The 24,337-nt window shown below is 48.6% G+C and overlaps 1 protein-coding gene across 5 annotated transcripts in view; it reads left to right on the top strand.

The window, feature by feature from the left end:
• CHD8 (chromodomain helicase DNA binding protein 8) overlaps nucleotides 1–24,337 on the top strand; it is a 371,271-nt gene that overhangs the window by 318,438 nt on the left and 28,496 nt on the right. For all 5 annotated transcript variants that reach the window (XM_063913512.1, XM_063913515.1, XM_063913511.1 and 2 more), the window contains exon 36: nucleotides 23,039–23,185. In XM_063913512.1, the coding sequence (XP_063769582.1) occupies nucleotides 23,039–23,185 (147 nt within the window). The remainder of the gene's footprint in view (nucleotides 1–23,038; nucleotides 23,186–24,337) is intronic.

Below are 24,337 nucleotides of genomic sequence, written 5' to 3'. Positions count from 1 at the left end.
CTCATTGGCCTCGGAGAGCTTGGTTCTCGGATCTCCGCGGACTACTCGCAGACGATCCTTGGCCGCTCCCACTACGTCCGGACCTGTTACAACAGAGTCCGTTCCTTTACCCCGATTTAGCGCGGCTGCGTTTGACGGGGTGGCTGTTGAGACCGCCCTCTTAAGAAGAGAGGGCATTCCAGTATCGGTGATACCAACCATGTTGCGAGCTAGGAAGCCGGTTACGGCAGCTCATTATTACAGAATTTGGCGTGCCTATATAGGTTGGTGTGAAGCTCGGAAGTTTCCGACATCATCTTTCAAGTTATCCCGTCTTTTGTTATTTCTACAGACGGGGTTAGATGGAGGACTGCGTTTATCTACACTAAAGGTGCAGGTATCTGCGTTGTCAATTTATTTTCAAAGACGATTGGCTCTATTGCCGTCGGTACACACTTTTCTACAAGGTGTCCTCAGAGTACAGCCTCCATTCATTCCACCTACAGCGCCATGGGACTTGAATCTGGTTTTAGATTTCTTACAGTCTTCATTTTTTTAACCCTTACAGCAAGTGGATATAAAGTTTCTCACTTGGAAAACAATTTTTCTTCTAGCCTTAGCTTCGGCAAGGTGTGTTTCAGATTTGGGTGCCTTGTCATGCAAGCCACCGTATTTGGTGTTTCATGATGACAGAGCGGAACTTCGGACGAATCCCGCTTTCTTACCAAAGGTAGTGTCATCTTTTCACGTCAATCAACCAATAGTAGTTCCTGTGTTAACAGCACATTCTGGAACTCTGGATGTGGTACGCGCATTACGCGTTTATGTATCCCGAACGTCTACAGTTCGTAAGACTGATACGTTGTTTGTTCTCTATGATGCTGCCAAGATGGGTTGGCCAGCTTCTAAGCAGACCTTATCCAGATGGATAAAACTGACTATACGTCAGGCTTACCTTAATGCTAGGTTACAGCCGCCTACATCAGTAACAGCTCATTCCACACGTTCTGTGGGAACTTCATGGGCAGCTGGTCGTGAAGCTTCTACGACGCAGCTTTGCCTTGCGGCTACATGGTCTTCAGTGCACACGTTTGTGCGCTTTTACAAGTTTGATACGTTTGCGGCATCAGCATCTAGCTTTGGCCGCCTAGTGTTACAGGTGCCAAACAGCTCTCCCGCCCACGGGGGAAGCTTTGGTACGTCCCAAGAGTACTCCAGTGACCCCTAGTGGATGAAAAAGAAAATAGGATTTTGGTACTTACCAGGTAAATCCTTTTCTTTGAATCCATAGGGGGCACTGGACGCCCACCCAGAGCAGTTTTACCTGGTTTGTGGTAAGTTCAGGGGATCTTATGGTAACACATTCTCACAGACTGATTCAAATTTTCAAGTGCTAGTTATGGTGTCAACTGTTTAGTTGTCAGTAACGTTATGTGTCAACTTCGTTGTTGTCTGTTATGTTATATGTAATACTCCATTGTCAACCTCTCTATGATTCCTGTTCGGCTCAGTAAAAAACACTGAGGTACTCGGGGATATGGAGGGGTGGAGTGTTCTAAATTTAAATATTCAGTGCCCTGTTTCCTACGGAAGCCGTCCATATCCCAAGAGTACTCCAGTTCCCCCTATGGATTCAAAGAAAAGGATTTACCTTGTTATTACCAAAATCCTATTTTTACCTCACTCTGACCACCTAGTGGATATACGTCAGGAACCCTGGGAAAACCCGGGTAAGAAGTTTGTGCCTCAAAAGAAGATGCTGGCTCGCTATCCCCTTGCGCCAGAGCTGTCTAAAGATTGGGAAACGCCTCCTCCAGTAGACTCGCATGTGGCTAGGATTGTGGTTTCCTCAGCTCTACCTGTCACTACCATCACGTCTCTAAAAGAGCCTACGGATAAACGTGTGGAGGGTTGTCTGAAAGCGATTTACACCCTCACGGGTGCTGCACAAAGGTCCACTATTGCAGCAACATGGGCTGCAGGGGCTATTGAAGCATGGGCCTTGGAGTTAGAAGCTGAAATCTCTTCTGACCATGCTAGACAATGCTTGTCATATATTGTCACAGCTTCTCACTATATTTAAGAGGCGGCTTCTGATGCCGGTATCCTAGCAGCCAAGGCCTCTACTACATCAGTCCTGGCTCGCCGGATATTGTGGCTGAGATCCTGGTCTGTGGATCTGGACTCTAGAAAAACCCTGGAGGTACTCCCTTTCATGGGAGGTATACTGTTTGGGGAGGACTTAAATAAGATTGTGGCTGACTTGGCTACTGCCAAAACTGCCTGTCTGCCATGTACCGCCCCTTCTGTGTCGAAGGCTAAAGGTACTTCCTTTCGTCCTTCAGGTAAAGCAAAAGGTCAGGCTACAACAAGCAGGCCCGCACTTCCAAACCTGGTAAGCCAAAGCCCAAAAGAGCCTGGGTGGCCCGTCAGCCAGCATCCAAGGCCAATAAGCCTGCCGCATGACGGGGCGGGCCTCCCCCTGGGGGATCCCAGGGTGGAGGGCCGGCTTCTAGGTTATACCCAGGAATGGGTATACCCATTCTCAACCTCAAGGCATTGAATATGTTTTTGAAGGTTTTCAAGTTCCGTATGGAAACCCTTCGCTCTATAGTTCTGGCCTCGGAACCTGGGGACTACATGGTCTCCCTGGACACACAGGATGCCTACCTGCATATTCCTATAGCAGCGTTACATCAGCAATACCTGAGGTTTGCGATTGGCAACCTCCATTACCAGTTTCGGGCGTTACCTTCTGGTTTAACTACGGCTCCGCAAGTCTTCACCAAGGTTATGGCGGTGATGACGGTGGTACTCCGCCGTCAAGGGGTCAGGATACTGCCCTATCTGGACGACTTGTTAATCCTGGCAAATTCCCCAGAACTTCTCCTACGTCATCTGGATATGACTGTCCGGTTTCTACAAGCCCACGGGTGGCTTATCAACTGGTAGAAATCCTCCCTGGTCCCTGCTCAGAGCATGATGCACCTGGGAGCGCTATTGGACACTCACAACCAGAGGTGGTTGTTGTCTCAGGAGAAAGTCCTGAAGCTTCAGGACAGGATTCGTTGCTTCCTTTCTCTGCTTCCTTTCTCGTCCGCAAGTGTCGATTACATTCGGCGATGCAGGTGCTGGGCCTCATGGTATCAGCATTTGACATGGTGGAGTATGCTCAATTCCATTCTCGCCCCCTCCAGAAGCTGATTCTAGCCAAATGGGATGGCCTGCCTCTCCGGATCAGGTCTCACATGATCTCATTGACTCCGGAGGTCCGTCTGTCGCTGCTCTGGTGGCTCTAGGACCGACAATTGTGCAGGGGCCGTCCCTTCTGGATATCCAACTGGGTCCTGTTGACGACAGATGCCAGTCTAAGAGGTTGGGGCGCGGTGCTGGAGCAACACTCCCTTCAGGGTCGGTGGACCAAGGAGGAATCCCTCCTCTCGATCAACATTCTGGAATTGCGGGCGGTCTTCAATGCGTTGAACCTGGCCCAGCATTTAATTCAGAACCGTCCTGTTCAAGTACAGTCGGACAACGCCACCACAGTGGCTTACATAAATCATCAAGGCGGCACTCAAAGCCATTTGGCAATGAAGGAAGTCTCACGTATTCTACATTGGGCGGAACGCCATCTACCGGCCATATCGGCAATATTCATTCCGGGAGTCCTGAATTGGGAAGCGGACTTTCTCAGTCGTCAGGACGTACATGCCGGCGAGTGGGGCCTCCATCCAGAAGTGTTTCAACTCCTAGTGGAAAAGTGGGGCCTTCCAGACGTAGATCTGATGGCGTCTCGACACAATCACAAGGTTCCGGTCTTCAGAGCAAGGACAAGGGATCCTCAAGCAGCATTCGTGGATGCGCTGGCGGTGCCGTGGAGGTTTCGGCTTCCGTACGTGTTCCCTCCGGGTCACTTCTGCCCAGGGTAATTCGGAAGTTCAAGCAAGAAAAAGGAACTCTGCTTCTCATAGCTCCAGCGTGGCCCAGACGGCACTGGTTCTCAGACCTGCAAGGCCTATCGTCAGAGCGTCCAATTCTACTTCCACAACGCCCAGACCTCCTCGTTCAGGGCCCCTGTGTCTACCAGGACCTAGCCCGGCTGTCTTTGACGGCGTGGCTCTTGAAGCTTCCGTCTTAAGGGCTAAAGGGTTTTCTGAGGCGGCCATTCAAACTATGTTTCGGGGCCGGAAACCAGCTTCAGCTCGGATTTACTATAGGGTCTGGCATTCTTATTTTGGTGCGCATCTAACGATTATGACGCTTCCAAGTATAGTATAGCCAAGTTGTTGGCATTTTTTCAGCAGGGCCTGGACTTAGGCCTGCGTCTGGCCTACCTCAAGGTTCAAATATCTGCCTTGTCGGTGTGGTTTCAGAGAAAAATTTCGACCTTACCTGATGTGCATACCTTTACTCAGGGTATGTTGCGTATCCAACCTCCCTTTGTCCCGCCTGTGGCTACTTGGGACTTGTCGGTGGTTTTGGAGGCGTTACAAGAGTCTCCGTTTGAACCTCTTGGTTCAGCTGATCTTAAGTGACTTTCCCTTAAGGTGGTGTTTCTGCTGGCTATTGCTTCAGCTAGAAGAGTGTCGGATTTGGGTGCCTTGTCCTGTAGTTTCCCATATCTGATATTTCACCGTGACCGGGCGGTTCTTAGGACTCGTCCCAGATATTTACCTAAGGTGGTTTCTTCGTTCCACCTTAACCAGGAGATTGTGGTTCCGGCACTTGTTTCTCCTGATCTGTCTCCCAAAGAGCGTTCTTTGGATGTGGTACGGGCTCTCCGTATCTATGTGAAGAGAACTGCTTCTATTAGAAAATCTGATTCTCTCTTTGTGCTGTTTGGATTTCACAAACGGGGCTGGCCTGCTCACAAGCAAACTTTGGCCAGATGGATTAGAATGGTGATTGCACATGCTTATGTGAGGGCTGGTCTATCAGCTCCTGCTCACATTACGGCCCATTCTATTCGGTCTGTTGGACCTTCTTGGGCGGCCCGCCGTGGTGCGACCCTTGAACAATTGTGCAAGGCGGCTATGTGGTCCTCTGTGAACACGTTCATAAGGTTCTATGCCTTCGATACTGCCGCTTCCCAGGATGCTTCCTTTGGACGCAGGGTTCTTGGGCCCGCTACAGTGCGTCCCCTCCCATAAGGAACTGCTTTAGGACATCCCCTATGTCTATCCTTGTGGAGACCAGTGTACTTCGCAGAAAGAGTTTTAACAAAGGTAAGTTCTTACCATAAAACTCGTTTTTCTTACCCAGCAGCCCCAACTTCCTCTTCTCCTATACCCCGCCCCCAGCCAGCCAGTTTTCCTTTGGTTCCTGCAGGAGTGGGCACTGTTTTATGGGTGCTACTGTTATGCAGCTTCTTATTTTTATTTTTTATTTCTTTTTACTGGTCCTCTAGGAAGCCCACACTACTGCTCTACAACCCCCTCCAGCGCCAGTGGTCACAACGCTGGCAACTGGGTCAGGGTATTCAGCTAAGCTCCACAGCACACACCTGGAGCCACTTAGTGTATTTCTCACTGTCTCCTACTTTCTGATTTACTGAACTGCTGTATTACCATTCTATTTGATTTGCTACTTGTCATATAGATACTTGTGTTCAATAATCGTCCTGGGGTGAACACCGATTTGTTATTGGCATTCACCCGTTTATGTAACTTTTTTCCTCTAGCATCCATGAGGGATATTGGGGAATCTAGTACGATGGGGTATAGATGGGGTCCAAAGGAGCCAGTGCACTTTAAATTTCTTCAACTGGGTGTGCTGGGTCCTCCCTTCTATGCCCCCTCCCACAGACAGTTTAGAAAAAGTGCCCCCAGGAGAGGATGCACATCTCTGCAGCTGCACATCTCTGCAGCTCCAGAGACTTTTCTTCTACTTCTTTTCTTTTTTTGTTGTTGTTATTTTCGGTATGCTGTCTGGGCAACAGCATACCTGCACCGTGGGAGTTAGGTGGAGGGTCACAGCCCCTCCTCTCTCATGCAGGTCCACAGAAGCGTGCTTTACCTGCTCTTCTCTCTGATGCAGGAGGATGGGGATAACATGGATCCCGTTAGTGGGGATCCCGATTCTGCTCAGGGTATTGAACCCCTAATTACTCAAACCTGTTTGTGGTGCCGAAACCGGACGGTTTGGTCAGACCTATTTTAAATCTAAAATCCTTGAATCCTTATTTGAAGGTGTTCAAGATGGAATCCCTGCGAGCAGTAATTGCGGGCCTGGAAGAACAGGAATTTATGGTCGTCTTGGACATCAAGGACCCCTACCTCCATATTCCGATTTGGCCGCCTCATCAGGCGTACCTGCGGTTTGCCCTTCTGGACAATCAATTCCAATTCCAGGCACTGCCCTTCGGCCTGTCCACAGCTCCGAGGGGGTGTTCATGAAGGTGATGGCGGAGAGAATGTTCCAACTCTGGGTCCAGGGGGTCAATGTTGTCCCTTATCTGGACGATCTTCTTATAAAAGCACGATCCATGGAGCTTTTGTTGCTCCATATCGACCGCACTATCCATCTTCTGTCGTACCATGGTGGGATCCTCAACTTACAGAAGTCCCACCTGGAGCCAACTCAGAGGCTCCTGTTCCTGGGACTGTTGCTGGATACTGTGGCTCAGAAGGTGTTTCTACCAGAGGGCAAGGCGAATACACTTCAGGAGATGGTCCGCATGGTGCTCAGACCTACTCGAGTGTCTGTCCATCTTTGCATACGATTGTTGGGAAAGATGGTTGCCTCATACGAGATGATCCAGTATGGGAGGTTCCATGCCAGAACGTTTCAGTTGAATCTACTGAGCAAGTTGTCTGGATCGCATCTACAGATGCACTTGATGATTCGGCTGTCACCTCAGGCCAGGATTTCCCTCCTGTGGTGGCTACAGTCTTCCAATCTCCTGGAAGGCCGGAGTTTCGGGAATCAGGATTGGACCCTCCTCACGACAGATGTAAGTCTATGGGGTTGGGGAGCTGTCACCCAAGGGGCACAGTTCTAGGGCATGTGGTCAGCCCATGACGCCCTCCTTCCGATCAACATTCTGGAACTTTAGGCCTCTCCTCTGCTCAAGTATCACGCGATCCAGGTGCAGTCTGACAACGCCACGGCAGTGGCGTATATCAATCGTCAAGGAGGGACAAAAAGCAGAGCCTGCATGCGAGAGGTGTCAAAGATACTCCTCTGGGCAGAAAGAAAGGCAAGAGCCATGTCGGCAATCTTCATTCCGGGTGTGGACAACTGGGAGGCGGACTTCCTGAGTCGTCACGATCTCCACCCGGGGGAGTGGGGGCTCCACCATCTGGTGTTCCAGCAGATCGACCGTTGGGGTTGCCCACAAATAGACAAGATGGCTTCTTGTCTCAACAAGAAACTTCCTTGGAATTGCTCACGGACCATGGACCCTCAGACTAGGGCAGTGGACGCACTGGTGTCGCCTTGGCCGTACCGGCTGGTCTACCTGTTTCCTCCGATTCTATTGCTCCCAAGGGTGCTAAAGCGAATCAGAAATCAAGGAGTCCAGGCAATTCTGATTGCCCTGGATTGGCCTCGCAGGGCGTGGTATGCGGATCTTCTGGACATGTCCGTCGAAGACCCTTGGCCTCTATCACTACGAAGAGATCTTCTTCAACAAGGACCGTTCGTCTACCCGGACTTGCGGCGACTTCGTTTGACGGCATGGAGGTTGAGCGAAACAGCCTAGCTCACAAGGGCCTTTCCAAGAAGGTTATTGCAGCCATGGTTCATGCCAGGAAACCTGTGATGTCAAAACAATATCACCATATCTGGAGGAGATATGTCTCTTGGTGCGAGGAATGCACATATACGCCTGCAGAGTTGCTCTTGGGACGTTTCCTACATTTCCTGCAGGCTGGTGTGGATAAGGGCTTACATCTGAGTTCCATTAAGGTCCAGATTTCAGCCCTCTCCATTTTCTTCCAGAAGAAATTGGCAGTGTTGCCAGAAGTTCAGACCTTCTTGCAAGGGGTACTCCACATACAACCACCTTTTGTGCCGCCTACGGCACCCTGGGATTTGGATGTAGTGTTGGCATTTCTACAGTCCTCCTGGTTTGAACCTCTGCTGACTGTAGAAGACAAGAACCTTACGTGGAAGACTGTGATGTTACTGGCCCTGGCTTCTGCTCGTCTCAGAATTGGGGGCCTTATCGTGTAAAAGTCCGTACTTGGTCATTTACGAGGGCAGAGCGGAGCTCCGGACTAGACAGCAGTTCTTGCCGAAGGTGGTCTCTGCGTTTCATCTGTATCAACCTATTGTGGTTCCGTCCAGTTCTAATGCTTCTGGTCCTCCGGAGGCATTGGATGTTGTGCGTGCCTTGAAGATCTATGTCAAGCGCACAGCTCGGGTCAGAAAAACGGATTCCTTGTTCGTGCTCTATGATGCGCAGATAAAGGGTTGCCCTGCTTCAAAGCAGTCCATTGTTCGTTGGATTAGGCTTACTATCCAACAGGCCTATGTGTCGGCAGCCTTACCTGTTCCTAAGTCTCTGAAGGCCCACTGTACAAGATCAGTGGGCTCTTCCTGGGTGGCTGCCCGTGGAGTCTCGGCTTTGTAGCTATGCCGATTTGCTACCTTGTCGGGGAAGAACACCTTTGTGAAGTTCTACAAATTTGATACCCTGGCCAAAGAGGATACCGAGTTTGGGCAGGCGGTGCTGCAGCAGTCTCCTTGCGTTCCTGCCCATTCTGGAAGCTTAGGGACGTCCCCATCATACTAGATTCCCCATTATCCTGTATAGATGCTAGAGAAAATAGGATTTTAATACCTACCGGTAAATCCTTTTCTCATATGTCCTAGAGGATGCTGGGGTCACATTAGAACCATGGGGTATAGACTGGATCCGCAGGAGACATGGGCACTTTAAGACTTTCAAAGGGTGTGAACTGGCTCTTCCCTCTATGCCCCTCCCCCAGACTCTAGTTTTAGAATTGTGCCCAGTGAGACTGGATGCACTACAGGGGAGCTCTACTGAGTTTCACTTAAAAGACTTATGTTAGGTTTTTTATTTTCAGGGAGGCTGCTGGCAACAGTCTCCCTGCTTCGTGGGACTTAGGGGAGAGAAGTATGACCAACTTCTAGTGAGTTCAATGGCTCTGCTTCTGGCTAACAGGACACCATTAGCTCCTGAGCGTGATGATCGCTGGGTACGCCTAGATGCTCACTCCCGCAGCCTGCCGTCACCCCCTTACAGAGCCAGAAGTCAGAAGACAGGTGAGTAGCAGAAGAAAAGAAGACTTCTTCTCCGGTGACCGCATTACGAGGTACCGCGCAGCGAGCGGAACGCTGCGCGCCATGCTCCCACACAAACAAGGCACTGCAGGGGGGGGGCGCTGCGCCGCGGGCAGCATAAATTCCTCACAATAAGGCTGGCAAAAGCGGACATTAGTGCCTAGGCACTGTCCTTACCCCGCCAGCGTCATAATTATTTATTTCTGAGTGGGACAGAAGCACGCCATTACGGCGGCGGTGCTTCCTCACCAGCAAACTGCATGGCGCCATATTTTCTCCTCAGAGAGACGCTGGTCCTTCCTTCGCTGCTGACAAGATCAGGGTGCAAAACGGGGGGCGCAGCAATTTGGGTGCTTGATATTAATCTAAAAGCGCTACAAGTCTGTCACTATAGAATTTATTATTTCCCAGACTCTGTACTTGTGGCGCTGGGTTGTGAGCTGAAAAATCCTCTGTGTCCCTCTGACAGATTTACTGTGTATATGGTTGCTTTGTGTGTATATGTATATATATATATATATATATATGTGTGTGTGTGTGTGTGTGTGTGTGTGTGTGTGTGTGTGTGTGTGTGTAAGAGCGAGCTAGGTAGATAGATATATAATGAAAGCGGTCTGTCCCCCATAAGCCGGTGTGTCTGTGGGTAATTGGTACATGTGGGTCAACATGTCGGTGGCTGAATGTTTTTCCCAAGAGGAAACTATATTGGGGACGCAGACATGTGGTGGTGACCCTGTCGGCACCACCGTTAACTGACTGGGTGTAAGTTTGATTGATAATGTGATTCATATCAGAATAAATTTGTGTCCCGTACACAGATGTGGAGAAAATCTATGCTTCTTTTCCCTCAGGTCCCTCGGGGTTGCACAAATGTTATTTTGCCCAGTTACTACTGATACCGACACGGATACGGATTCCTATGTCGACCATAATGTCTCCTGATTATATCCAATATTGGCAAAGAGCATTCAGTACATGATTGTGGATATTAAGGACGTATTAACGTCCCTGAGGACCCTGCTGTTCCTGACAAAGGGGTCTATGTATGTGTGTGTATGTATGTATGTGTGTGTATATATATATATATATATATATATATATATATATAGTGACGTTCCTCCATCTCATGTGCTGAACACTCTGTTTGAGAAGGTCTGGGTCAGCCCTGACAAGATGGTTTCAAATCCCCAGGAGGATTCCGGTAGTTTATTCATTTCCCGCCGCGGACAGAATAAAGTGGGAGTCACCCCCTGCTCTGCACGGGGCCCTGTCACAAATCCAGCGGATTGTATGCAGGAAGCTACGTTGTATTCTAGTTATGTAACCACGGGTATGTTACTTAGACCTGCCATTACAGGCGCAGGTGTGAGTAGTACTATAAAAAGAAAATGGTAGGATGCCTTGTCATCCGATTTAGATACCCTGGACAGAGATGGGATACTCCTTAAGTTGGGTCATATCAGGGACACTGCAGCATACTTATGTAAGACTGCAAGGGATATTGGGCTTTTGGATGGACCAATTCCATGGCGGTCTCGGCTAAGAGGGCGTTGTGGATTCACCAATGGAATGCTGATGCTGATTCCAAGAAGAAATGGAGTCTCTTCCCTATGAAGGTGAAGCCTTGTTTGGTGACGGTCTAGTTAATTTAATCTCGGCATCTGCCGCAAGTAAGTCAACCATCTTGCCCTATGTTCCCTCACAAAGGATGAAGGCGCATCCTTATCGGATGCAGTCATTTCAGCCCAATAGATACACAATTGGATTCCCTTTTCTTTGCAGGTAGAGGAAGGAGAAGAGGGAAGAGGTCTGCAGCCTCTTCAAGATCACAGGTGCAGAAATCATCCTCTGCTTCTCCCAAATCCACCGCATGACGCTGGGGCTCTCTTGCGGGAGCCCGCACCGGTGGGGGCACGTCTAAAAAAAAAAAAAAAAAAAACTCTTCGGTCAGTTCTTGATTCATTCGGACCTGGACCTGTGGGTTTTACATATAGTGTCCCAAGGGTACAAACTGGAGTTTCAAGACGTTTCCCCTCACCGATTTTTCGAATTGGCCTTGCCAGTTCTCCGGACAGGGAGGTAGTATGCCACGCAATACAAAAGTTGTGTCAGAGTCACAACAGGGAGAAGCCTTTTATTCGAGCCTCTATGTGGTCCCGAAGCCGGACGGCTCGGTCAGACCATTCCTAGCTCTGCTATCCCTCAATTTCTACCTAGAGAAATTCAAATTCAAGATGGAATCTCTGAGGGCAGTGGTCTCCAGTCTGGAGAAAGGAGATTTCATGGGATCGGTAGGCATAATGGATGCCTACTTACATTTTCCATGTTCCTCCGCATCAGGCTTACCTGAGTTTTGCAATTCAGAATTGTCATTAACAATTTCAGACGTTGCCGTTTGGTCTGTCCACGACTTCGAGAATTTTCACGAGGGTGATGGCTGAAATGATGATTCTCCTTCGCAAGCAAGGAGTCACAGTTTTCCCGTACTTGGACGATCTCCTGATTAAGGCGAGATCCAGGGACCGGTTGGTGCAAAACATTGCATTCTCCCTGTCAGTTCTTCAACAACATGGTTAGCTTCTAAACTTGCCAAAATCACAGTTGGTCCCAACGACGCTGTTGTCGTTTTTGGGAATGTAACTGGACACAGAACTACAGAGAGTTTTTCTTACAGTGGAAAAGGCTCTGGAGATCCAGAGTCTAGTCGAACAAATTCTGAGACCAGCAAGAGTGTCAATCCATCAATGCATTCGGTTGCTGGGGAAGATGATTGCCGCCTATGTGGCCATTCAGTTTGGCAGGTTCCATGCCAGAGTGTTCCAGTGGGACCTGTTGGACAAGTGGTCCGGATTCCACCTACAGATGCACCGGAGGATAATCCTGTCTTCCAAGACCAGAATCTCACCCCTGTGGTAGCTATACAGCTCTCACCTCCTAGAGGGGCACAGGTTCAGGATCCAGGACTAGATCCTAGTGACCACGGATGCTAACCTCCGAGGCTGGGGAGCAGTCACACAGGGGGAAAAACTTCTGAGGAAGTTGGTCAAGTCAGGAAACTTGTCTCCACATAAACGTTCGGGAATTAAGGGCCATTTACAACGGCTTTCTACACGGAACATCTTCTTCGAGTTCTACCCGTACTGATCCAGTCGGAAATTGTATCAGCAGTAGCTTACATAAATCGTCAGGACGGACCGAAAAGCAGAGCGGCAATTGCAGAAGCTGGGCCGAAACACATACAAGCGCTCTATCAGCGATATGCATTCCAGGAGTGGACAACTGGGAAGCAGACTTCCTCAGCAGACACGATCTCCGTCCAGGAGAGTGGGACCTCCACTAAGAAGTCTTCGCAGAGGTGACAGGTCGTTGGGGAGTTCCTCAAGTGGAGATGATAGCATCTCGTCTCAACAAGAAGTTTTAGAGATATTATTCCAGGTCAAGGGACCCTCAAGCAATAGCAGTGGATGCACTGGTGACACCGTGGGTGTTTCAGTCGGTATATGTATTCCATCCGCTTCCTCTCATTCCAAAAGTTCTAAATATCATAAGAAGAACAAAAGATTCGAGCAATCCTCCTTGTTCCAGACTGGCCAGGGAGGGCTTGTTATCCAGATCTTCAGGAATTACTCATAGGAGATCCCTGGCCTCTTCCTCTGCGCGAGGACCTGTTACAGCAGGGGCCGTGTGTGTATCATGTCTTACCTCGGCTGCGTTTGACAGCATGGCGGTTTGACGCCAAATCCTAGCCCGTAAGGGTATTCCCAGTGAAGTCATTCCCGCACTTATTCAGGCTAGAAAAGGGGTAACGTCTAAACATTACCACCATATTTGGAGAAAATATGTCCTTGGTGTGAATCCAAGAAGACTCCTACGTAAGAGTTTCAGCTAAGACATTTTCTCCATTTTCTACAAGCGGGTGTGGATGCGGGCCTAAAATTGGGCTCAATTAAGGTACAGATTTCAGCCTAATCGTTTTTCTTTCAGAAACAATTGGCATCCCTTCCGGAAGTTCAGTCTTTCGTGAAAGGCGTGTTGCACATCCAACCTCCTTTTGTGCCTCCAGTGGCACCATAGGGTCTTAATGTGCATTGCAGTTTCTTCAATCACATTGGTTTACAGAAGGTGGAGTTGAAATTCCTCGCTTGGAAAATGGTCGTCCTGTTGGCCTCGGCCTCTGCAAGGCAGGTGTCGGAGTTTGCGGCCTTGTTTCACAAGAGCCCTTATTTGATCTTCCATGAAGGTAGAGCAGAATTGAGGACACGTCAACAATTTCTGCTGCAGGTGGTTTCATCTTTCCACATGAACCAACCTGTTGTGGTGGTTGTGGCCACTGACGCCTTCCTTGAGTCAAAGTCTCTGGATGTGGTCATAGCTTTGCGGATTTATGTCGCCAGAACAGCTCAGATTAGGAAAACAGAGGCTCTGTTTGTCCTGTATGCACCCAACAAGATTGGGTGTCCTGCTTACAAGCAGATCATTGCGCGCTGGATCTGTGGTACGGTTCGGCACGCTCATTCCACGGCAGGATTGCCGTTACCGAAATAGATGAAGGCCCATTCTACTAAAAAGGTGGGCTCGTCCTGGGCGGCTGCCCGGGGGAATCTTGGCATTGCTACTTTGCCGAGCAGCTATTTAGCAAACACATTTGCTAAGTTTGCACGTTTGACACCTTGGCCGATGGTGACCTCAAGTTTGGTCATTCGGTGCTGCAGAGTCGTCCGCACTCTCCCGCCCGTTCTAGAGCTTTGGTATAACCCCATGGTTCTAATGGTGACCCCAGCATCCTCTAGGACGTATGAGAAATTAGGATTTTAATACCTACCGGTAAATCCTTTACTCTTAGTCCATAGAGGATGCTGGCGCCCGTCCCAGTGCGTACGGTATCTGCAGTTATTAATTGTGGTTACACACTTGTTGTGTGACGGTTCTGATCAGCATGTTGCTGAAATTGTTCATGCCGTTGGCTTGTATTCTGTTGAATGCCTCGTTCTGCGGCATACTGGAGGTGTGAGCTGGAAAAGTGCTCACCTTGGTTTAACAATAAATCCTTTCCTCGAAATGTCCGTCTCCCTGGGCACAGTTCCTATAACTGGTGTCTGGAGGAGGGGCATAGAGGGAGGAGCCAGTTCACACCCTTTGAAAGTCTTAAAGTGCCCATGTCGCCGGCGGATCCCGTCTATACCCCATGGTTCTAATGGTGGCCCGAGCATCCTCTACGGACTAAGAGAAAATAATTTACCGATAGGTATTAAAATCCTATTTTCTCATAGTCCATAAGGGTTATTGGGCGCACGCCTCAGTGCGTTAACTTTTCTGCAGGTTCTTGTTATCTGGTTACCTGTTCAGCTGTTATTACCAGCCGTTGCTGGTGGTTACATTTTAATGGTGTGCTGGTCTGTAAATCTCACGACTTTTTCTTATCATATTTCCTTCTCTCATATATGTCCTTTCTCCTTCGGGCACGTTTTTAACCTGTGGGAGGGAACATAGAGGAGAGGAGCCAGCACACCCAGTTGAATAAATTTAAAGTGCACTGGCTCCTTTGGACCCCGTCTATATCCCATCGTACTAGATTCCCCAATATCCCTTATGGACTACGAAAAAAGGATTTACCGGAAGGTATTAAAATCCTATTTACTTCTTCCTATTTATTTATTTGTGGTGTTTTTACAGTAATTGCATTCCCCACACCCCCCCTTATTGTCACACCGTGGTTGTTGTATGCGGTGACTGCCTTGTATTTCACATCTTGTCTTCCAAGAACACTGCACCCGTGGAGGTTGGTGCTCACGTGTGGTGTAAATGTAGGACTTGTACTGCTGTGCTTTCACTTTAGTTTTCAGACCAGGATGATCTGTGTCCAGTGTTTCACAGCTAAGCAGTAGGAGATCCCTTCAGCCAATTTCCACTCAGGATATGGTTTGCGCTTCCACAATTCAAAAAGGGTAAGGTTATGGTTAGTTAATCAGCTTGCAACCTCCCGGCCTGCTCCCCCCGATAGTCTACCTACAGGTGGGACCGAAGTTATTAGTGCAGTACTGTCTCAGGGTGCTGTCCTAGACCTTCCAGGGACCGTTCTATAACCCTGTCTGCTTACTACACACACACACACACACACACACATTCCCACTGTTCCCTCGGATGTTGAGATCTAATTATCCCTAAGGACTCTCTACCTCTAGGTAGAGGCCCTGATCAGGACAGTCAGGTTGCTCTACTGATCAGAGATTTAGGTGTCTGCTCCAAGTCCAATTTTGTTTAGCATTAGAAGAGCGTGATTACAGAGTTCCATTCTTCTGTGCACCTGGAGCTCCTCCAAATGGGGATCCCCTAAGAGGCGCTTCTGAGTTTCTCAGTCCATTGCCCCCCTTATACGCTACCTACTGTGGATCAGGTCAGTTGGGAGTCCTCTCCTTTGGTGGTATATCTCATTGTCTACCTAGTTAAGTATACTACCCTATCCCTGATCCCTTACGGATCAGATGGATAGAACATTGAATCTCCCTCAACGTGATTTGTTCTTTTGCGGGTGCTATGGCACATTATGCCTGGGTAGCTGAGGACATCGGACACTAACCATACCCCCCCTGGTGGATGGCCTCCGTTCTGTTACCCTCTGAGATGAGCGATTGGGGTGAAGGGGGGAGCATAGCAAGGTGGCAGGCTCCTATCTTGGCGAGGTGGTTATAGTCACTGGTATCCTGGCTTCCATGGTGTTAGCAGGGTGGCCGGGAGAGCCATCTGGCTTCACACCTTTTGCACTGACACAAATGTTAAGAAAGCCCTGGGGCTCTTCTTTATTAAGGTGATATCCTCTTTGGTCTGATATTAGACAAGGTCATGGCTTTAGTGGGGGCTTCCAATACATCCTCCCTTCCTCTTGTGGCAGTCCAGCTTGCGATAGGCTGAGTTTCTGTCTTTTTCTAGCTCTGAACCATGAGGTGGCCCAAGCCATCTCCACCTTTGGGATCCCAGCGTGGAAGGTCGGTTTCTGATTTTCTCCAAGGCTTGGCTGGAATTCACGACTGATTCCTGGCTAAGAGGTGTGGTCTTCCAAGGCTAGGCACTATCCTTTTGGGAGCATCCTCTGACCTAATTTTGTTCCACCTTCCAATAGACTGGGAAAAGCAGGAACCCTGTGGGAGTCATTTGTTCCCTACTGTCCTACAGGGTCATCACCCCAGGTCTCCTGCTTCAGTGAAGCAGTGTTTATGTGCCAACTATTTCTTGGTTCAGAAGCAGAGTGGTTCATTCTGACAGCCTCAAGTTGCTCAACAAGTGCGTGTGGCTCACAGATTCACCACAGAGTTTTCGCTCTATTTTGCGGTGTTTGACTGTGGACTTTAGGGCCTCATTGGACATCTAGGATGCCTCTGGACCTATTCCCATTCATTTCCATCACCAGCACTACTTCAGGTTTGTAGTACGATGGAACACTTCCATTCTTGGGCGTTGGCATTTGGACGGCTCCTCATATCTTCCTGAAGGAAAGGGTGATCATGGCCGGTACTCTTTGATGCAGAGGAGTCTACATTCTGCCTTCTCTGGACGGCCTGCGTCGTCTGGCCCAGTCTTGGTTGTCTTCTGGGGATACCTCCGTTTCACAGTGGACTTCTCAAATGTCATGGATGGATTGGAGAGGATCTTCCGTGACCCCGTCTTTGGCGACGGTGCTTTTAGGGGCCTTACCAGTTTAAGGAGTTCAGCAACTGTTCCTTCCTGCTGATAACCTCTGGAACTTCCTGGCCAAAATTAGCTCATTTATACGTCTTTACTGAGTGTTTATGCGGATCCTGGCCTCTCTAGTGCCCACCTTCGACATGGTGCCCAGTCTCACTCCCTTCCTCTACAGATGAGGACTCTGTCCCAGTGTAACACATCCCATCTTCAGCTCAGGTCACAATCGTCCTCTATTGAGCGGTCTATCTCTCCCTTTTTTGGTGGCTCCTTCAGTCCCACCTGGACAGGGGCCACCTCTTTTGGATTCAGTCTTGGGTGGTCTTCAGTATCGGGTGAGCAGTGACTTGTCAACGGCCTTTTCAGGGTCGGTGGGCGGCTCAGGTGAGCCAGCTTCTGATCAGTATTATGGAGCTTTGCTCGGTTTTTAGAGCTCTTTGCATGGCACACATGCCTACTCCAGCATTGTCTGATTGCGACAAGCCATCACCTACAATAACACATGAGGGCGACTGTCTCAATCGCGACGCCCTGGTGGAGGTGAGTCGTGTCCTCCACTGGGCAGTGTGTCCTCTTCCAGCTCTGCGACGTGCCTAGTGTCCATGATTGGAAGGCACATTTCCTAAGCCGCAGGATGTTCACTATGGCAAGGTGGGCTCTTTGTTTCATCTGCCAGACATGCTGTTAAGTCTTCAGCATGACTGGTTCCTGGCTCAACCAGAGGGAGTCTTTAGTATATTCCTGTCTGCTTGTGTACAGGGACAGGTGATGCTACTCCGCATCGGACTCTGATGGGTGTAGGGCAGGGGTCTTCAACCTTTAAGACAGTGTGGGCCACATAAAAAAATGAAACGAAGCCGAGGGCCACTAAGCTATACTGCGGTATTTAGAATCTAAATTTTAATTTATGATTGTAATGAGACCTTTTCTAGACTCATAAGACCATAAAAAAGACTTCAAAAGATAATTATTGTAATTTAATGAATGAAACATGGTCTACTTTACCTTTGTTATGATAATAAGTTCATATCAGTGGGAAACTTGGCATTGTTTTTGCTTGGCCAGCTTGTCGATGTTGGCATCAATGTTAGAAGTCGCTATGCGCAGAGTATTCTCAAGATGTTGGTCTGTAAGCACTGAACTGGACTCATACGGCAGTATCACTGGACTGGTGGGTATAATGTGGGCATGCTTTCACAATATTGCTGCTGTCTGTCTGTGATGGGGGGAGGGAGGGTATGATAGCGCCTATGTCAAGACATAGGTGCTATCATACCCTCCCTCCTCCCCATCACAGACAGACAGCAGCATTGTCAAAGCATGCTCCCTGCCATCTCTGCTCTTAATACTTAATACACCCCCTGCTGGGTCCCCCGCCACGCCCCCTGCCCTCAATACTAATTTATTCACTGCCATGCTCAGGCTGCCGCACCCCCGTCCCCGCCGCTCCCGCACGCCGGGTTCCTGCACTGCCCCCTGCCCTCAACACTTATACACTTTTATTCTCCTGCCGCAGCCCCCCCCGCGCCGGGTCCCTGCCGCACACAGCCATGCTCAGGCTGCATACATGCTGCCGCACCCCCTCCGCTCCCGCCCGCCGGGTTCCCGCACTGCCCCCTGCTCTCAATGGTAACTTGCCGCACCCCCCCCCCAGCCGGGTCCCCGCCGCTCTCACCCACCTATTCAACACTGCAGGCGGAGGGAGACACAGGGAGGGAGACACAGTAAGGGTGACCAGACCACTGACCAGCCTAAGAGGAGCTACTCCCCTTCTTCACAGGCAACCAGTGACAGTGCGGGGGAGTCACATGACTCCGGGAAAGGGAAAAAAATTATTTTTTTTTTTGTGTTCATATGTGCGCTGCGGGCGGGCGCGTCGGCGGGCCATGGAAACCATAGCAGCGGGCCACCTGTGGCCCGCGGGCCACGGGTTGAAGACCCCTGGTGTAGGGTGTCTTGTAGGAGCTATCTGTTAGGTTTTTCAACAAAGCTGTTTCACCAATGGTCTATCCATAAACAGCAACAATATGTATTGCTCTACAAAGTTTCGTTCAGGCTCTGTGCTTGGGGGTCATTAATTCTGTTCTGGATCACAGAGGATTTGGGGTGTTATTAAAAATGTCTTAGAAGCTGAACAAGTCTTTTTGTCCACTTCTCAACTTGAAGTTTTTAGTTCCCATAATCCATATAGAATGATTGAAAAACCTTCAGTTTTGGTCTTTCCAAGTATATTTACAAAGCTGATTGCAGTCATTGCTCTATGCCTTTGAACCAAGGGTGGAGCATAGGTCATTCATTATCTCGACTTCATTATGCTAAAAGCAGACTCCCCACAATTGTTATTCACTGAAGGGGGGGTGTACCAGCGCACTAGGTTTAAATGAGGTCGGCGAGCTGTTTACAAAGTAGGGTGACTGACCTACGGAGAGCAGTGAACAATTGGTGATTCGCAGCGCTCAACCTATATGAGTATATAAATGATGATGCTGTGAGTCAGAGTGAAATATCAAGAATGACTTGGTTTTATTACTAAAAAAGGCAAATGCACAATTAATATGCATGCATAACGAAATAGTGATCAAGAATTAATCTGTTGAGGATATGTTGTGGGTAGTGATGTAATTGCTGTTGGTGAAGGTAAATTTATGATAGGATGCTAAGGCAGAGTTATGGGATGCACAACCAGGTTGGTACACCTGCTGAGGAATGTAGTTCTGGTGGTATAAAAATGTCCAGTTAAATGTAAAAAAAAGGGGAAACAAGGGAAAAAATAGAATAAAAAGTTCTGTTAAGCTGTGACCCAGCTGGTTGTGGGAGATCCAAATGGCAGTAAGGAATAAAGTCACTTTCAGGATAGTCAGCGGCGTCCCGCTGACTATTTGCACGAGCTAATGATGATGCCGGCTTACGGTGATTGCGGTGTTCCCCCGGGGTTCAAGGTGCGCCGGGTGCGGGGAGGGTGAGGGGACAGGGAACTCCGGACTGACTAGGCCCTGTGGGAAGGGATTCTCCCCTCTCCGTCCTGGTACGGACAGCGATGGGAGATTCGGCCACCGCAGGGATTGGTCTGGCGGCGATCAGCTAGTGTGGGCTTGTTGAGAGCCGTCAATGCCCACCGTCCGCCGGGAACGGAGCTTCTTGGATCACCTGTCTCTCCCCCCTCCTCCGCTGATCAACTCGAAAAACACCCCACCGGCTTACCTCTTCTCCTTCGGGTCTCTCTCCGTCGCTGCTGACTTCTTCCGGGTAGGGGAGTCACGTGACCCCCGCTCGGCTGGTCTGTAAAAGTTCCACGGCCCGTATTGCCTGTTCGGTGTTGGTGGGAAATCAGTCGTAGATGCCCAACGCGTTTCAACCCTCTAGGGGTCTTCTTCCAGGGATTAGTGTGTAATGTTTGAGATTCGTCTCACCCTTTAAAGGGAAATGGTTCAGTCTCATTGGTTCGTATCCCGGTGTACGCCTACTTGTGGTTTCTTCCGTTTTCATTGGTCTTTCTAGACATCAATCATGTTGTGTAAACACAGGATTGAAGCTGTTTGTGAGAAAGATATTGAATGTATTGTGTGTGTGGGAAGAGGACGAGGTTCAGTCAGTCTTCTTGTTGATATGGTTTGTTAATGATCATGGTAGCATAATTGCTTTATTAGTGGTGTGTCCCAATATCCCTAAATTGATACATAACAACCAATTTGAATATGGTTGTTCGTGATAGATGGTCAAGTGATAATCTGCTGATTAGTGACTTGTTCGGGATTCATATTTCACATTAATGATTGTGTCTCCAAAAATGGAGAAAAAATAATTAATTCCTTACAGTTGGGGTGTAACATCACCATAGTGTAATAATATTGGGTATGATTAAACTCACATGACTGTGTTTATATCGTGGCGCTGACTAATAACTGATTGATATGTGCAAATTTGTTGGTTATTAAAGCCCATGGTTGAGGTGTGTATTTTATGGAGATGAGATCCTGATATATTGCCCTGTGTGTGTAGCCAGGCAAACCGTGTTGTCACGTGTCACTGGAGAACCATTTTTGGAGACACAATCATTAATGTGAAATATGAATCCCGAACAAGTCACTAATCAGCAGATTATCACTTGACCATCTATCACGAACAACCATATTCAAATTGGTTGTTATGTATCAACTTAGGGATATTGGGACACACCACTAATAAAGCAATTATGCTACCATGATCATTAACAAACCATATCAACAAGAAGACTGACTGAACCTCGTCCTCTTCCCACACACACAATACATTCAATATCTTTCTCACAAACAGCTTCAATCCTGTGTTTACACAACATGATTGATGTCTAGAAAGACCAATGAAAACGGAAGAAACCACAAGTAGGCGTACACCGGGATACGAACCAATGAGACTGAACCATTTCCCTTTAAAGGGTGAGACGAATCTCAAACATTACACACTAATCCCTGGAAGAAGACCCCTAGAGGGTTGAAATGCGTTGGGCATCTACGACTGATTTCCCACCAACACTGAACAGGCAATACGGGCCGTGGAACTTTTACAGACCAGCCGAGCGGGGGTCACGTGACTCCCCTACCCGGAAGAAGTCAGCAGCGACGGAGAGAGACCCGAAGGAGAAGAGGTAAGCCGGTGGGGTGTTTTTCGAGTCGATCAGCGGAGGAGGGGGGAGAGACAGGTGATCCAAGAAGCTCCGTTCCCGGCGGACGGTGGGCAGTGACGGCTCTCAACAAGCCCACACTAGCTGATCGCCGCCAGACCAATCCCTGCGGTGGCCGGATCTCCCATCGCTGTCCGTACCAGGACGGAGAGGGGAGAATCCCTTCCCACAGGGCCTAGTCAGTCCGGAGTTCCCTGTCCCCTCCCCCTCCCCACACCCGGCGCACCTTGAACCCCGGGGGAACACCGCAATCACCGTAAGCCGGCATCATCATTAGCTCGTGCAAATAGTCAGCGGGACGCCGCTGACTTTCCTGAAAGTGACTTTATTCCTTACTGCCATTTGGATCTCCCACAACCAGCTGGGTCACAGCTTAACAAAACTTTTTATTCTATTTTTTCCCTTGTTTCCCCTTTTTTTTACATTTAACTGGACATTTTTATACCACCAGAACTACATTCCACAATTGTTATTGTCTCAGATGTAACTGGCAACACAGACTTTCAAATCCCATGCATTGGCTTGTGAACTACGCAAAGTCCAACCTCATCATGGTCCAGAAGTTTATTTTCCTAGGGTTTATGTAAAGTTCAACACACCAAAGAATATTGTTGCCACAAATATGTAGTTATAAATGGGTTTCGTAAAAGATTCTTCCATGGAAAGGCCAAAGAGACACCTTAGGATCAAAGGAGGGCACTGCAGGTGTTGTGTCATGAGCGCATTATCAGACACTTTCTCAAACCCTGTACGCAGCTCGCACTCCCAGAGCAAATGCCAAAACTTAGTACCTCCCTTTTTCTGTCGCTCAGAATCAGGTTTAATACACATTTTAAATGGGTCTGCATGAGTATGATATATCATTGTTACCAATATTCATTTGTGAGAACTTTGCAGTACATTTGTTTGTATAAAACGCACTTGTCATGTAAAGTAAGGAGAAAAGGACATACTGTACGTACAGATGTGTCTTCGTACATCCAGCCTCAATATGCTATGCAGCGTGAGATGCCTGCCGTGATTGAGCCGCCAGGTCCCGTGCAACTGTAATGCCGGGCATCTAGGATGCATGAGGAGCCTGTGCTGATTAATTTGATATGACACTTGTACATTGTGTGTGACTGAGTCTGTATACGGAGCATCTGTAGTGTGAAGAAAAATTAACCATGTACTTGGTAATAAGTCAATAAAGAAAAATAAATGTGTTCAGCATTTTATATAGCGAAATGCCCAATATTACAACATAGGGCTGAGTCTGCACATTAGTGTAGTTAGTGGCCATTATAGATATGTCTACTGAAAGCAAGCTGCAGTGTCTTATGGTTAACGGCAGTCCACATTTCTTTTAGCATTAGCAATGGGTATGACTCCAGCACTTTGACCCATTACATTTGATAATCACTGTCTCGCATCTGTTCCAATAGAGTATGAAGAAAAATGTTGATGTGTAACCGCCAAATTGTTCCATTTCAGATGGAGCTAGATATGGATGCCCGAATTCCAGTTGTGAATCAAAGGGACGGTACAGTACTCCTGGGTGAAGAAGCACCTAAACGCTGCCAACTGCATGAGTGGCTCCACAGGCATCCTGACTACATTGTGGACCCCCGATTTCTAGCTGTAAGTTATCTCTGGCACAAGGATTAACATTCACATCTGCTTCTTGTTCTTCCACTCTGAGAGATGTGGCTCACCAGCGGTGGCTGCAGCACCAACCACACAGTGCGGAGATGGAGGGGAAGAGGGGGTTGGATGGCCAGCTTAGCACATATAAACATAAATGTTACGTAATACACATGCTGGCTGGGTATCCCGGGGATCAGCAGCGCTGTGTTTATCACTGCCGCTAATGCACCCGGGACTCAGCATTTGGCTTCTCCTTCCACTATAAGCCCACCCCCAGACTCCTGTGAAGCTGGCCAATGGGGGTCTTATAGTGGAAGGAGAACAGAAGCCTAATCCTGAATTCAGGTGCATTAGTGGCTGTAATACACACAGTGTTGCCGGTCGTTAGTGTTATTTTTATTTGTAAAGTTGATGTTTTTACTTAACTGATGTGTGCTGAGACTTGCAGCACTCATGAGTGGACCTGGCAGTAGTGGGGAAGTAATGGTTTGGGTGCTGTATATCACTACTGTCGGACTTGACTGGAAGTTAAGTCTGTGGCCCTCCTGATGGGGTCTCTTCTCCAGGGTACCACCTGGGCCTGCAGCTGGTGCTTTCACCCTTCATAGTAGGTGGCGGTGGCTGTGGAATCCCAGATTAAACCAAATGATTTTCCTGATCAGGGAAGTTCACTTTGGTGGTGGTTGTGTTGGGAGAAGACCAGTTCCTTCCAGTGGGCTGACTGCAGTGCTTGACTTTCAAAGGGGTGATTGTGTCCCTGTCAGCGAACCAGGGGGTTTTACTCTTAATGCAAGGTTGTGGGTTCGTCAGTTTTGGATGCAGTCCGTGAGGTCGGTTATCTGTTGTATTGAGGTGAACTATTTTTTGCCATCGATAGAAATATCTCCATGTCCCCATTTGGGAGGGATATCACTGGCTTCTCAGATTCTTCATAGGGGAAGCCCACTATTAGTTCAGGGCTCTTCCCTTCGGCCTAGCCACAGCTTTGCAACAAAACTCATGGCAGTAATTGTGTCCCTGTTTTGGAAGGAGGATATAAAATATTATCATACTTTGATGATCTTGTCAAGGCAGCCTCAACTCTCTTGCTGCGTTGTCACCTTGTCCGCACAGTTCAGGTGTTGAAGAAACACGGCTGGATCCTGA

This window comes from Pseudophryne corroboree, chromosome 1 (genome assembly GCF_028390025.1).
Source record: "Pseudophryne corroboree isolate aPseCor3 chromosome 1, aPseCor3.hap2, whole genome shotgun sequence".
NCBI classification, from domain to species: domain Eukaryota; kingdom Metazoa; phylum Chordata; class Amphibia; order Anura; family Myobatrachidae; genus Pseudophryne; species Pseudophryne corroboree.
Note: the sequence above shows the minus strand (reverse complement) of the source record. Positions and strands in the feature narration are given on the sequence as shown.